A 16,904-nucleotide genomic window follows, 5' to 3' on the forward strand; every position below is an offset into this window, starting at 1 on the left:
CCCCAGGAAAGGCAGGGGGAGAGAAGCGGGCAGCGACGGCCTCTCTCCCCCTGCCTTTCCTGGGGGTGTATCGGGGTATACACGCGCACACACGCACCCTGATTTTACCATGGATATTTGAGTAAAAAACTTTTTTTACCCAAATATCCTTGGTAAAATGAGGGTGCGTGTTATAGGCCGGTGCGTGGTATACCCCGATAAATACGGTATATTACATCAATGTCAGTGTTATTACCCCCTGCTGTTCCTTTTTATAATAATTTATTTGTCCATTATCTGTGGTAGACACAATAGTTCCTTTATTTTACTGTCCATTAAAACCTGCATATAATTCTGCACATCATAAACTTCTGTTATGAATTTATGTTAAGTCTGTATGTAAAGAGAGAGAACTACAATTACATAAGAATTAATACAAATACATTTCCCTACATTTTATGTGTAGTACTATTTTTCCCTCCATTTAAATAAACAAGTTTATAGGTACACATAAAAGAAGTATATGAATCACACATAAGAACAAGAATAAAATGCTGGAAAAATTAAGGAAAATTAGATACCAAGATCCCCTAGCACTATTTATTAGTTACAGCTCTGCTGTGTAGGCTTTGTATGTGAGGGATTATTTTCTATATAGGTCAGTGGAGGAAGACAGGAGAATTGAGCTCAGTTTACACAAGAGGTAGAGATACCAAGAGTCAGACTGCAGTTCATCCCGGGAAATACAGCTGCTTCCTGATTACAAGAGTTTTTTTCTTAACCCCTTAAGAACTCAGCCCATTTTGGCCTTAAGGACTCAGACAATTTAATTTTTACGTTTTCATTTTTTCCTCCTCGCCTTCTAAAAATCATAACTCTTTTATATTTTCATCCACAGACTAGTATGAGGGCTTGTTTTTTGCGCGACCAGTTGTCCTTTGTAATGACATCACTCATTATATCATAAAATGTATGGCGCAACCAAAAAACACTATTTTTGTGGGAAAATTAAAACGAAAAACGCAATTTTGCTAATTTTGGAAGGTTTTGTTTTCACGCCGTACAATTTCTGGTAAAAATGACATGTGTTCTTTATTCTGAGGGTCAATACGATTAAAATGATACCCATTATTATATACTTTTATATTATTGTTGCGCTTAAAAAAAATCACAAACTTTTTAACCAAATTAGTACGTTTATAATCCCTTTATTTTGATGACCTATAACTTTTTTATTTTTCCGTATAAGCGGCGGTATGGGGGCTCATTTTTTGCGCCATGATCTGTACTTTTTTATTATACCACATTTGTATATAAAAAACTTTTAATACATTTTTTATAATTTTTTTTTTAATAAAATGTATTAAAAAAGTAGGAATTTTGGACTTTTTTAATTTTTTTTCGTTCACGCCGTTCACCGTACGGGATCATTAACATTTTATTTTAATAGTTCGGACATTTACGCACGCGGCGATACCAAATATGTCTATAAAAAATGTTTTTTACGCTTTTTGGGGGTAAAATAGGAAAAAACGGACGTTTTACTTTTTTATTGGGGGAGGGGATTTTTCACTTTTTTTTTTACTTTTACTTTTACATTTTTTTACATTTTTTTTTACACTTGAATAGTCCCCATAGGGGACTATTCATAGCAATACCATGATTGCTAATACTGATCTGTTCTATGTATAGGACATAGAACAGATCAGTATTATCGTTCATCTTCTGCTCTGGTCTGCTCGATCACAGACCAGAGCAGGAGACGCCGGGAGCCGCACGGAGGAAGGTGAGGGGACCTCCGTGCGGCGTTATGAATGATCGGATCCCCGCAGCAGCGCTGCGGGCGATCCGATCGTTCATTTTAATCGCGAACTGCCGCAGATGCCGGGATCTGTATTGATCCCGGCACCTGAGGGGTTAATGGCGGACGCCCGCGAGATCGCGGGCGTCGGCCATTGCCGGCGGGTCCCTGGCTGCGATCAGCAGCCGGGATCAGCCGCGCATGACACGGGCATCGCTCCGATGCCCGCGGTTATGCTTAGGACGTAAATGTACGTCCTGGTGCGTTAAGTACCACCTCACCAGGACGTACATTTACGTCCTGCGTCCTTAAGGGGTTAAAGAATAGTGATATATTTTACTCCAGAGATTAAGGGGGGCATTTATCAACGTCTGTAGTCATGTTTTTTCTGCTAAGTTTGTCGCATAATTGTCGCAGTTGCGCCTGCGCGATTTTGCGTGCAACTTTTTTTACAGACAGCGAGAAAAGCTAATTTTCTTTCCCGCCTTTTGTTTAGATGAAAAAAGAAATTGACTTGCAGTGGTCAGAAACTTATGAAGTGCGACAGTCGCAAAAAAGTTGCGAACACCAGAAAGCATGACTATATTTACCCCAGCAAACTCATGGCTTGCCAACTAGGCAGATGTAGTCAACTATTGGAAAGCCAGGGTTTGTAATGTTTATAGGTGTGTTTCAGTTACATTTTAAGGCATAATGGTTTATTTATCCTGGTTTAATCTCTCCCACTATAAATTGAAATTTTTAATTTAAAAATGTTCCTATAATTATGGAATTTTTAAGGTGATGCCTTTGAGAGACACGTGGCTACTTTTATAGTAGTACAATATAGTATGTGTTATATGTAGTTTGATGTGCATGTTGATTGGGATTTGGTGGCCCAACAAATTTCCAAACGCTAGCTACTCTCTTGGCATGTTTGCAGTTTTTTTTTTTTTCATTTTGCTGACGATGTAGGTTTTGTGTCCAAACATTGTGTATTTAAAAAGGAATGAAAAATATTTTTAAAGTACTTTTACCTCAAAACCCCTATGTTTCCTTTATATGTTTTTTTTTCACCAAAAAGCTTTGGCTGACATACATATAATATAGCCTGACAACAAAGGTCAGGGGAAACATACCCAAACAGCTGGTTGTTACGTTTTCCTTCCATTCCGATAGTAGACAAATGCACAAAAGGCTTGCAATTTTGGTGTTTAAATTGTGTTATTTTTTTTATTTGGATATGCATTTGGCAAACCAAGAACATTTTAACAAAATAACAAAGCCCAGGCCATTCTTGCAATTGACTTAAAGGGGTTGTATGGGCCCAGCGTCCCAAACCTACACTTCTGAACACTGGGATCCGAACAATGGGATCGGGATTCTGGGGTCCGTCCCGCCCCCGGGTGATGTCATGGCCGCAACTGTGACGTCGCGTCCGGCCCTTCAGCCTGAAAGTCTATGGGAACGGGCGTGTCAGCCATTACGCCCCCTTCCAATAGACTTTCATTGAGAGGGCCGGGCGCAACTTCCCAGGGGCGGGCATGAGGTCACACAGGGGCGGGACGGACCATGGAAGCCCGATCCCCGCGTTTGGATCCCAGTGTTTGGAAGTGTAGCTTCCAGGACCTGGTAACTAACAACCCCTTTTACCAAGCGTTATGTTTGGGATTTGGGAAACCTTGCCACAAATGAACAAATCTATAGCCACAATGTTGAATTAAATAGGAAACTTGTCAATAAGATTGCCAACTATACCACTCACCACCTTACATCTTAATGGCACGACTAAGCCTCATTGAAGGGACCCCAGAGGCTTCTCCATCTGACAAATCAGAAGAAGGTGGAATGGAGGATCCTGCATCCTGATCCAGAGTAGCTGTGGCCGCAGACATACTCTCCAATATTTGGACAACAGCAGATGGAATAGCTTGCTGGTTATTAGTTTTAGCCTTTCTTTTTGAGCCAACCTGCGCCATGCTAGCCCTCCAAAATAAAATATAACCCTAAAAAAAAGCTCAAAAGACAGTGTCTGCAAAGCCAAGGCTGCTCAAAAAGCCAGGAAAAAAAGCTGACAATTTAAACTACTACCTGAAGTAAATTTCCCGCTTTTGCCTACGTGCGACAAATTTACTAACATCGTGCGACTATGTGGTAAAAAGCAAAAAGAAAGTAAAAAAAAAAGGGTAGAAAAGAGACTTCATAGTCAAAGTTTAGTAAATGCCCCCCTAAGTTTTTTCCATATCATGGGATAACCCCTTTAATCAAATGTAGATCATCTGTGTGCAGGTGTTTTATAAAACTGTGTTGTGTCCATACACCGTGGTCCACATGCTGATGAGTCAGTTTCTTAGCCCAAAAAACTCATGAAGATGAAAAAAAAAAGAGAAATATCTTTATACCAAGGTTACTGAAAGGTACCTGGCAGGAGAAAATTCAAGAACAAAATTGCACTTCCCAAGTCCTTGTTAAGTAGAAGAGTGACAAAGGGAACAAAAATTTAGGATTCTTATTTCTTTCTTACTATTTTGAATGCCCTGGAAGTATTGTGAAGGTAGAGGTAAAAAGAAAGCAAATCTCCTAGAGTCTGTAATGTTAGGCTGGGTTCACATATATCAGGCATCCCTGCTGGATGGATGGACATGCCCGAGGGCACCGCACATGGGAAAGCAGTTTGCTGCGTTCCCCTGTCCACCGTCCAAAAACAATGGACACTAAATGACATACAACTAATGACAACTTGTCATCAGTTGTGGCATCAGTTGCGTCGAGATCTAAGCGTCGAGATCTAGGCTGATGCCGGATGCCGGACATACGTGAACCCAGCCTTACAAATGATGTCACTGTTGCAGGTGCATAGGAGATCTGGAGCTCTTTGCCATAAAAGAGAATAAGTGGATAACGGTATTATTTCTGGGCTGAGCAATATGTTATGATAATAATGCAGTAATGTAATGTCAGATTGCAGGGGGTGCAACTACGATCATTATGCCCCTGAATGTCCCGAAATGCAAGAGACACCCTTTGAAGTTCTTCTCTGCTTTGGCTAATTGAAAGTAATCCAATATGAAGGACCCTTAGGCTTTTATCACAAATATTGAGGGAGATTTATCAAACCCCGTTCAGAGGAAAAGTTGCTGAGTTGCCAATAGCAACCAATTAGATTGCTTCTTTAATTTTTCAAAATGAAAGAAGCGATCTGATTGGTTGCTATGGGCTGTTCGGCAACTTTTCCTCTGGACTGGTTTTGATAAATTTCCCCCATTGTATTTATTTTTGTAAATCTGCCATCACAGTTTTTGAGCCAAAACCAGAAGTTGATTCAAAAGGAATGTAAAATATAAATGACAGATTTCTACTTCCCTTTCCAGCTGGATCCTCTTCTGGCTCAAATAAAACTATCACGTGTGATGGCAACCTTATCGAATATTTGTAAATCAGTTTTCTAAAGTAGACAACCCCTTTGGCTAACAAAACACATTGAGAAATGTTAGTGTGTAAATGTGGATAGTATATTTAGTTCAGCAGTACTAGTTTAATATATCTCTGTTTATTACCAAAATGTATATACAAAACAATACAAATAGTCAAAATATACAACAATCAAGCCATTTAGAGGTCTGTCATGTACATATAAGGCTTAATACACATAGTAATGCTTGACAAAGGACATCCTTTCAGTTTTGTGGCCTTCTGTGCAAAAATGAAATATACAGAATGCTTACTAAGACGGAACCACAAAAGTTGATAGCTAGCTTCATAAATATACAGACACCACATACAAAATGTCTTTCTGCTGAAGCATTCACTGCGAGTCATGTGTATGTGACATTGAAACCCCTAGCTGCTTTATTATCTACAATGTATCTCGTGATGATTAAAGGGGTACTCCAGGGAAGTTAAGAAACATAAAAATGTCCCAAAGCCACCACAATACCTGATGTGTGTCCCCTGTAGTTATTCATTTGGTTTTTGCTGCTCCTTTGGCCTCTGATGTCTCCTAAATACTTTTTCCTTGTTTGCAGCACAGACTACAACTCCCAGAAGTCAGTGCAGCTCTGTGTAATGGCTGCCAGCCAACTGCTTTCTCTATCTGTGTGCATGTTCACACTGCAGCTCACACACACTGTACATGTTTTTTCTTTAAGACTATCCTTCCCCCAGCAATAAATCTTTCTCTGCTCTGAATAGCAGAAGTCAGTGATTAGATTTTCAGCAGAAAAGCAGCAGCTATGTGCTCAGTTGTGACTAAGAATCTTCACTGCTTTTCTCTCACAGCTCACAAGCTCCTCACACAGGGAAAGGTAGGGGAGGGGAGGTGTGGCTGTACAGCCAGAGCTCTAGAACAAACAGAAATCAGACAGAAATCAGGTGGTGTTCTCTTGAAGGGAAGGGGCTGCTCTCACAAAAAGAGACAAAGCGGATCTTAAAATCACATTTTTCTCTCACTTGCTGCATGTAAGTGACAGATGAAAAAGGGAATCTGCTGTATGTAGCTAATGAATGATATTTAGACAAATACATAGGTTGGTGAGAGGGAAACTATGGGTTTATTTCCCGGGGTACCCCTTTAAGAGAGAGCAGCCATTGTGTCAGTCTATAACTTTGTTAAGTCATGTAGCTTCTAGTCAATTGGTACATATAAACCTACATAACACAGTTATCTGTATACTGTCGGACTGGCTTGTCAGGGCCTAATTCCATAAATAATGTCAACGTAAAAGGACTGTTCTTAACTAAGTTTATTGATCATACTAAATTTGTTATTGCCTGTATTTCAGTAATCTGCATTTTCATACCGATAGGGCTGACCTGAGAAGCCATTGCTCATACATGTACCATATCGATAAAAGTCCAGGTTGTCCACTCTCTCAGGTTTTGTTGGGATTTGTTCTTGGTAGCCTAGAGCTGATTTGATGACCGTGAAATCATCTTGAGCTTTTATGTCACTAAAGGTGCCCTCTGATATGTTGTCTTGCACGTGGGAATAGTTTGGCAGAGTTTTGGCATCACAGAGATTTTCAGCATATTTAACCACAGGAGGTTTGTATGCTTGATATGAAACCTTTGTAGTTGTTGTAATAACGGTTTGTAAAGCTGGAGATGGTGACCTTGCATATCTGCATGGGTACTCAGCACTGTAATAAGAGTGACCAGTATTTGGCTGTATTTGGGCATAGTCATTTCTGTCCACATATCCATTTTTAGAAAATATTTGTTTCCATCCATTGTGCTTACCAGGGCCATCATAACTCCTTTCATGTGCGTTCAGCATGCCAAAATTAGGCTGAGGCCCATTTAACTGAACTCTGTCACCATCTGGCAAACTACTCACTGCTTCTTTATACAGTGGAGGGTATGAATTGGATGTCACGTATCCAGGGACATGAAAATCATAACCGCATGGAGTTCTGGGCACATATATTCTATTAGGACATTTTGGAAATGGTGCCACAGAATCCCCCTGATATCCCACAGGATCATAGTTGGCTTTGTAGGGATCGGAATTCTGAAATGATGAATAGTGTTGCGGTGCTAGGGGAAAGTTTCCATCTGCAACAAGACTGAGGCGTTCAGATCCCTCTAAGCAAGACATGGGATGAGGAAAATGTCCACCACTGTCATTGTATCTTCCCACCTGAAATGGAATAATGGAAAATTACACATATTAATAATTATTACATATATATATATATATATATATATATATCCTTATGAACATAAAATAGTCTAGAGAGATAATCCAAATAAGGCAGAAATTGCCAGGAATATATATCTCTGAGCTTCATGGTCTATGGAGACCTAGGGGTACTCTGGTGAAAACCTTTTTTCTTTTAAATCAACTGGCTCTGGAAAGTTAAACAGATTTTTACATTACTTCTATTAAAAAATCTTAATCCTTCCTGTACTTATTAGCTTCTGAATACTACAGAGGAAATTATTTTCTTTTTGGAATGCTCTCTGATGACATCACGAGCACAGTGCTCTCTGCTGATGTTATTATAATAATAAGTTGTTATTTATTGTTGTCCTTAGTGGGATTTGAACCCAAGTGCCCAGCACTGCAAGGCAGCAGTGCTAACCAGTAAGCCACCATGCTACCCTTAGTATACATCTGCTATGCATGGTTGCTAAAATGGACAGAGATGTCAGCAGAGAGCACTGTGGTCGTGATGTCATCAGTGTTCCAAAAAGAAAGGAATTTCCTCTGTAGAATTCAGCAGCTAATAAGTTCTGGAAGGATTAAGATTTTTTAATAGAAGTAATTTATAAATATGTTTAACTTTCTGGCACCAGTTGATTTAAAAGAAAAAAGGTTTTCACCGAAGTACCCCTTTAAATATACATAAACATCATAGTGACCATTCTATAATAAATTCATTCTACTATCAGGCTGTGTTCACATATTGTATTGTGAACATAGATGGCTGCAAATAAAAAAAAATTAAAAAAATTATTTTGTGGATAAAAAGATGGAGACTAAAGATGTGTGAACATGTGTCTAAATGTTACTCAGTCTGGAATGATGTAACAATACAGATCAAAGACAATCCGACCAGAGCCCATATGACATATTTTGGGGTGCTCCAGAAACTCTTTTGTTTATACATACATTAACGATGATAATATTAATCACAATAAGGACAGAACATTGATCATGGGTAATGAGCCATCAGTCAGCTGCCACATAGGTGTGCTCCATGAAGCGAAACCTAAGTGCACTACAGAGCTGCTCCTGAGAGCTATTTCCTCACCTCGGATTCCAAAAGCTTCTTTTTCTGTGACAGGTGAGAGGAGGACATTTGTCTTTTCACAGCACTTCGTCTAGCTTCTGTCTCTGATTTACTTTCTGGTCTTGGATGGTCATGAACTCCTTTTGCCTGGAGATAAATCAAAATTGTTATTATAGAACAGATTGACTGTATATGAGTAGTTTCACTGGAAAATATAGGTAAGTATGTCTTGCTTGACTGAATGGCCTATGCGGTTGTGTTAGCAGAGTGTGTTAGTCTGCATTCTTTTTGTTGAGCCATAGCACAGACTATAAAAAGGAATTGGCCAAGCATATTTAACCCTCATGCATTACCCTTGTGCATATATATATATATATATATATATATATATATATATATATACATATATATACAGTGGTCCCTCAACATACAATGGTAGTCCGTTCCAAACGGACCATCGTTTGTTGAAACCATCGCACGTTGAGGGATCCGTGCAATGTAAAGTATAGGACAGTGGTCTACAACCTGCAGACCTCCAGATGTTGCAAAACTACAACACCCAGCATGCCCGGACAGCCAACGGCATGCTGGATGTTGTCGTTTTGCAACATCTGGAGGTCCGCAGGTTAAAGAACACTGTTAGAGGAAGTTGTACTCACCTGTCCCCGCCGCTCCAAACCGTCACCGCTCGTCACCGCTGTCATCGTCCATCGCCACTTCCCCGAGGTGTCCCCAACGCTTCGGCAAGGCCTCTGCTTCCCCGGCATCCGCGCGCTCCGTCACCGCCATCACATTGTTACGCATGGATAACGGGACTATTAGATGACAGGACGGCGTGCACAGCGACGTGATGACGACGAAGGAGAGCGCCGACGATGCAGGGGATCCCGAAGAGGACGGTCTGGAGCCCCGAGGACAGGTAAGAGATATTACCGGAGCTCACGGGGTACCGTAAACGGCTATCCGGCGGCAGCTGAAGCAGTCAGCGCTGCCGGATAGCCGTTTATGCGATGGCCCCGACATACAAAAGCATCGTATGTTGATGCGGCCTTGTATGTCGGGGCCATCGTAGGTTGAGGGGTCACTATAAATATATATATATATATATATATATATATATAAAGGTAGAAGCGGCACTCCGGCTTGTGGGTGAAACAATCACAAAGTTTTATTCACACATCTGTGCAGGCAACGTTTCGGCTCGACAATAGAGCCTTTCTTAAGCCTATTGTTCAGCCGAAACGTTGCCTGCACAGATGTGTGAATAAAACTTTGTGATTGTTTCACCCACAAGCCGGAGTGCAGCTTCTACCTTTTTTCTGTACTTCGTGGGAATTGGTCTGTTCCCGAAGCTTGGCACCCACGTGGATCTGGAATCCTGCTACACGGTGCTCCCCGAACCTCTTTCTTCTGCTATATATATATATATATATATATATATATATATATATATATATATAATTATTACAAAAGAATTATTATAATTGTTATTATTATTATTGTTATAAAAACAAAATATGTATTTACTTTGGTACACTGTATGACAAAAAAATTACCTGAAAGAAGATGGCTTTTCCATCTAGGCGCCAAAAATTTGTAACTGGATAACCACTGTGACCCCGACAAGGGATCAGCTCAAGAGTAGAGTTACAGTTACTGCACAGCTTTTCTGCAAAAAAAAAAAAACAGAAAAAACAAATATAACATATTATTAATGGGTTCAATATAGACATGTAAAGTGTTTGTGATTAAATCACACAGGCTTATTGTGCACAATAGTAATAACATACAGTAGATACTTTCTTTATTTATTTGGGAAAGTTAACAATTTTTATGAATTCGGGTAGAAAAACTAAAATGAAATACAATTTTTATGTATTTCATTTTCCTATGAATAATACACCCAAAATGAGAGAGCTATAATGGATATAATGTCTGTAATGCTGACAATTGTATTATAATAATAAAAACTGGTATGGGGAAAAAATCAATATAATGCAATGCATTATACATCAATAAGGAGGGATGGCTTTGTAAGCCTAAGATTTAAGTACAGTAACTTTTAACTAGGTGGGATGCAAATACAATGTTATGAATAAAATGTATATTGTATCTATTTCTTTGTATAAGTATACTTCTATTATAGGAAGATATACCTTTACAAGTCATTTTATCAATGAGCACTAATATGACAGAAGATTTGGTGTTAGTGAATGTCAACCTGCCCATCTTAGTAAATATTTTTAAGATGTGTTTTTTTTTATTAAGTAATCATGTATGATATGATCATTGTATTATATAGGCATTAATCTATAGAATTGATAATGAACATTATTTTCAGTACCTTGTAACTGAAATTTCTTATGTCCTTCAACTATGAATGTAGGCAACAACTCTCAGTTATTATAGTAGTTATGAGGACATTGTAACTCATAGAAATCACAGGCTAGAGACTAGAAGTCAGGTCTTTATTCAATAATACTGTAGGTAATTAAACTATGAAACTATACAATCAGCCCAAAGTGCAGTTTGCATTCATATAGAAGAGTGTTTCCCATTCGATGGCTCTGGAGCCACATTGCCTAAGTGTGCACTAGTGACAATAGGTAGTCATGTCATTTATGAAAAGTGACACTAGGATGAAACCAGTTAACACTATGATAAAAATCCAGTCAAAATGATAAAATATAATAAATTTGACTCACTTTGTTGCTTCTGTCTTGCTTTGTCGCAGATAGCTGGTCTGAGCTGCAGTTTCCCCCCATCCGGCAATGTACAGCCCCTGCTGCACACCACTACACCCAGACAAGACTTCTTCAGGATCTGACAGTTGTGGTTATTGGTGTTCCTCATGGCCCAACCACTTAGGTGGCGCTGGGCATTTTTGTCCTCTCCAGTGTATATGAATCTCACATAGCCGTCTGTCCATTCCTGGAAGCTGTCAAATTGCTTTATATCCTGAAATATTAAAAGGACTTCATTATTAGTATACTAATTGCATATTTGTACTATAACTACTATAACTCTACTAATTTGCCACCAAGATAATGTGTCCAATCTTACTAGATGACACTTGTACATTAATGGGTCTTGAATAACACAATTTTTAGAACAGACTTATTTTTTCTTGTGTCACTAAATCATTGGGATCATTTGTATTACACAAATACACACACACACACACACACACACATATATATATACACACAGTCACATCCACAAAGGCTGCACACCTGCGCAAAAGATGGCCTGGGTGCCTACTGTGTCTGGTCCAGGTCAGTAGAAAAATCCAAAAGACAGCGGCACTCCAATAATTTGAAAAAATTGTGTTTATTACACTCAAAAGTGAGGCAGCGTTTCGGCCGGCTCACCCAGGCTTGAAAATGGCTAGGTGAACTAGCCGAAACGTTGCCTCACGATTGAGTGTACTAAACATTATATAAGCTGGGGAAAGGGTCAGACAGTTTTCTGTTATATGGGAATTATTGTTTGTGAGCTGTGACTAGAAGAAGTGTTAAGAGACGAAATAGCAACATACTATAAATTTAAACCACATATTGCTATATAATACTTTGATATGTATAAAAATTTATTTATATGCTCCTATATATGCTATTTCTTAATTGTATGTTGCTAATACACATTGCTCTTGTATTGAAATGCTTAATAAAATGTATTTGAAAGTTTCTTTATATACATATAAAAAAAGAGATGAAAATCACCATCAGTGCTTCTTATATTGTACACATTTTTTACGTTTTTTTTTTTTTTTTTCATTTCAAATGGGCAAGCCCTATGTTTAGGCAAGATCATCTTGCGATTGTAGGTTTATGAATAAAATTGTGTACTAATGTAGTAAATCATCTAGGACAAAAAACTATTCAAAAATCTTTTGCACAATAAGTATGTGCCTATGATGGAAAAGCCATCTTCTTTGAGGTAATTTGTTTTTAGGAATACAGTGTACCAAAGTACATGCATATATGCCTATTTTCGATTTATAACTATATATATATATATATATATATATATATATATATATATATTCACATATATATATATATATATATATATATATATATATATATATATATATATATATATATAAAGCACCAACGCAGCACTCCAAAATATTGTGGAAAAACAAAAGTGAATTTATTCAACCCATCAGCAGCAACGTTTCAATTCATCAGTAGAATGAAAAAGATTCTACTGATGAATTGAAACGTTGCTGCTGATGGGTTGAATAAATTCACTTTTGTTTTTCCACAATATTTTGGAGTGCTGCCTTGGTGCTTTTTCTATTGAGTGGACCGTGATCGGGTTTGGAGCGCTGGCACCCTTATTCATTTATTTTTCGCATTTTTGTAGTGCTGCTGTCCGTTTTTGCATATATATATATATATATATATATATATATATATATATAATTATAAATAAAAAAATATGCATATATATTATATATATATATATATATATATATATATATATATATATATATATATATATATATTAAAAAATCCAAAAGATAGCGGCACTCCAATAAAGTGACAAAATGGTGTTTAATACTGCACTTGTCAATCTGGGCTATTTTTCTAAACGCTCTGCCCTGGAATAATATTAGTGATATTATCTATTATTAATCTTGTATTTTCTGCACAGATTTTTTTTATTTTTTTCTGAGGAAAAAAAGGAGGGCTATCTATCATTAATATGTGAAACTTGGCAAACTAAAATAACACAAGTTTGAAAAGGTTTGGGAAGCTAAATTGATAAATAAAATATTGTTTTTCGTATTATTATATTGCATTAATAATAGTAAATTAAACGGAGTGTGAAATGTTTTCTTGGGGGGTAGATCTGTTTGGCAATAGATAAGCAGCTCACAATTGAGAATGAACAGTCTAGTAACAGCGATGACATATTCCCCATTGATAGCTTAGACATGGATGTTTGCTGATGCTTTACTGTGTACACACTGGATCATTCACAGTACAAGTGCTCACTGCCTATACCAGTGTTTTCCAATCAGGGTGCCTCCAGCTGTTGCAAAACTACAACTCCCAGCATGCCCGGACAGCCAACGGCTGTCCGGGCATGCTGGGAGTTGTAGTTTTGCAACAGCTGGAGGCACCCTGGTTGGGAAACACTGGCTTATACCATGTGCATTTTTATCAGACAATGATCTAACCTGCACTTTATCAGACAACATATATATATATATATATATATATATATATATATATATATATATATGGATGACAGTAGTAGCACTATATCTAGCGCATTTGAAATCGCTGAAAGTACAGAAATCATTTAGAAATGCAGGTAATGTCAAAGTATTAAATAAACATAACAAATCTTGTCTTTGTTATCACCGGTAGTTACATTCGGTAAATTAGACTTCTTCAAAGTTTTCTGACTCTTAGAAATGAATATGAATGGGTTTGTAGATGATTTTCTATTTGTAAAAGTATAGTAATAACTAAACAATAAATGAAAACTATTTGATACAAAGGTATTACTTGTCCTTACAGGCTCTCATTGATTTTTAACCAATTTTTCATCTGAATTCTTCCCTCTAATTCAACCAAAACGAGTAGTGTTTAGGGAATCTCCAGCAGAAACCAGAATAACAGCAAAGCAGCCACTTGTGAAGAAAATGTCCTGCCCTTGACTATGAGATCTAAACTGTAAACTACATGTACTTTATTATACTGATAATGTAACATTATAACAATAGGAGACCTTATTATCACAACTTTACTACCACTGCCATGATAATGTAACATTATAACAATTGGAGACCTCATTATCTCAACTTTACTACCACTGCCATTACTTCTGATAATGATGATGATGATGATGATAATAATAATGCATTATGTAGCTATTGGAAAAGTACACATTTCCTTAAAACTTGTTTTATGGGCAATAGTGCAGCTTTATGTATCTTTATGACCGGAGGCTTTATGGAGTCTCAGTCTGATCGCACTATAATTACACTGTCATACCTGTAAACTTTACTAATTGTTAGAGGAAAGTGGATAGATAGAAGACATATATCATAAATATGATGGAAAGAGAGATAGATAGATAGATAGATAGATAGATAGATAGATAGATAGAGAGATAGAGAGATATTAGGGATAGATAGATAGATAGATGATAGATAGATAGATAGATAGATAGATAGATAGATAGATAGATAGATAGATAGATAGGCAGATATACAAATAGTCAAATTATAGATAGATAGATAGATAGATAGATAGATAGATAGTCAAATTATAGATAGATAGATTATAGATAGATAGACAGATATACAGATAGTCAAATTATAGATAGTCAAAGGATAGATAGATAGATAGATAGATAGATAGATAGATAGATAGATAGATTGATAGTCAGATTATAGATAAATAGATAGATAAATAGTCAAATTATAGATAGCTAGATTGATTATAGATAGATAGTCAAATTATAGATAGATAGATAGATAGATAGATAGTCAGATTATAGATAGATAGATGATTGATAGATAGATAGATAGATAGTCAGATTATAGATAGATAGATAGATAGAGTCAAATTATAGATAGATAGATAGATAGTCAGATTATAGATCGATCGATAGATAGATAGATTGATAGTCAGATTATAGATAGATAGATAGTCAAATTAAAGATAGATAAATAGTCAAATTATAGATAGATAGATAGATAGTCAAATTATAGATAAATAGATAGATAGATAGATAGATTGATTATAGATAGATAGATAGATAGTCAAATTATAGATAGATAGATAATAGATAGATTGATAGTCAGATTATAGAGGAATAGATAGATAAATAGCCAAATTATATATAAATAGATAGATAGACATCATCATTATATTAAGTCAGACCTCATTGTCATTGTTTAACTTCATTATCGTCTCTGAAGATGTTAAACTGCTTATAAAAGACTTCTTGTCAGGATGGTTGTTGTGTTTGCAGGCAGTGAAGCTGCAGATCCCCATCTATAATGCATGCAGTGTGAAAGTATCTGTCAGGCTCTACTAAGTGTAAAAAGAACTGTTTGTCTACTCGGAGTCTTTGAACTTACTCAAGTCCCAGGTTCCCATCCAGTCTATCTAGAATGACTCCAGAGAATGGACAGTGCTGATTTATGGGGTTCACAGAGCTGCACTCACCTGCGGGAGTTTGGGGTCATTGATGTCCCAGGTGAGTTTCATCCCATAGGAGCAGATGTAGTCGGAGTCATCGTACAGGTCGCCAGACACCTTGGACATGGTCACTATAGTGTCTGGTAATCGTCCTATGAAAGAGACAAGATAATAAAATAAATCTCCAGTACCTGCTAGTGACTTCTGAGTATATTCTGCCAAAAGTCAGTCCTAGTTATCTTCTGGGAGTCACACAGACTAATAATGTCCATCAATGATTGTGACAGAGATGTGTGACAGCACCTGATTGTTGGCTGTCTGATGAGCCTAGTGTCCTCTGTCTACAGGAGTCAGGTACAGGTAGACTGGTGCACTGTGTGGTGCCTCCTCCTCCTGTCTTATGTAGATGAGAGGCAGAACTGTCTCCTCACTAGTAGTGGAGATCCATACTGCTGTGCTGACCCCTCCTTCCATGTTACAGGAGTCAGGTACAGGTAGACTGGTGCACTGTGTGGTGCCTCCTCCTCCTGTCTTATGTAGATGAGAGGCAGAACTGTCTCCTCACTAGTAGTGGAGATCCATACTGCTGTGCTGACCCCTCCTTCCATGTTACAGGAGTCAGGTACAGGTAGACTGGTGCACTGTGTGGTGCCTCCTCCTCCTGTCTTATGTAGATGAGAGGCAGAACTGTCTCCTCACTAGTAGTGGAGATCCATACTGCTGTGCTGACCCCTCCTTCCATGTTACAGGAGTCAGGTACAGGTAGACTGGTGCACTGTGTGGTGTCTCCTCCTCCTCCTGTCTTATGTAGATGAGAGGCAGAACTGTCTCCTCACTAGTAGTGGTGATCCATACTGCTGTGCTGACCCCTCCTTCCATGTTACAGGAGTCAGGTACAGGTAGACTGGTGCACTGTGTGGTGTCTCCTCCTCCTCCTGTCTTATGTAGATGAGAGGCAGAACTGTCTCCTCACTAGTAGTGGTGATCCATACTGCTGTGCTGACCCCTCCTTCCATGTTACAGGAGTCAGGTACAGGTAGACTGGTGCACTGTGTGGTGCCTCCTCCTCCTGTCTTATGTAGATGAGAGGCAGAACTGTCTCCTCACTAGTAGTGGTGATCCATACTGCAGTGCTGACCCCTCCTTCCATGTTACAGGAGTCAGGTACAGGTAGACTGGTGCACTGTGTGGTGTCTCCTCCTCCTCCTGTCTTATGTAGATGAGAGGCAGAACTGTCTCCTC

General features: G+C 38.0%; 1 protein-coding gene across 2 annotated transcripts in view; it reads right to left on the minus strand.

Annotated features, from left to right (window-relative positions):
- Positions 1–6,336: 6,336 nt before the first annotated feature.
- The window catches only part of GCM2 (glial cells missing transcription factor 2), a 118,400-nt gene continuing 107,832 nt past the window's right edge, over positions 6,337–16,904 (minus strand). The window contains exons 1-6 of one of the 2 annotated variants that reach the window (XM_056521162.1): positions 15,966–16,042; positions 15,690–15,814; positions 11,199–11,451; positions 10,050–10,162; positions 8,515–8,640; positions 6,337–7,397 (exon numbers count right to left, since the gene is read on the minus strand). In XM_056521162.1, the coding sequence (XP_056377137.1) occupies positions 6,537–7,397; positions 8,515–8,640; positions 10,050–10,162; positions 11,199–11,451; positions 15,690–15,788 (1,452 nt within the window). In that variant the 5' untranslated portion in view covers positions 15,789–15,814; positions 15,966–16,042 and the 3' untranslated portion in view covers positions 6,337–6,536. Of the gene's footprint in view, positions 7,398–8,514; positions 8,641–10,049; positions 10,163–11,198; positions 11,452–15,689; positions 15,815–15,965; positions 16,043–16,904 lie in introns of those variants that run through there. The other variant, XM_056521161.1, reaches the window with a different exon arrangement.

This window comes from Hyla sarda, chromosome 5 (assembly GCF_029499605.1).
Source record: "Hyla sarda isolate aHylSar1 chromosome 5, aHylSar1.hap1, whole genome shotgun sequence".
In the NCBI taxonomy this organism is placed as follows: Eukaryota; Metazoa; Chordata; class Amphibia; order Anura; family Hylidae; genus Hyla; species Hyla sarda.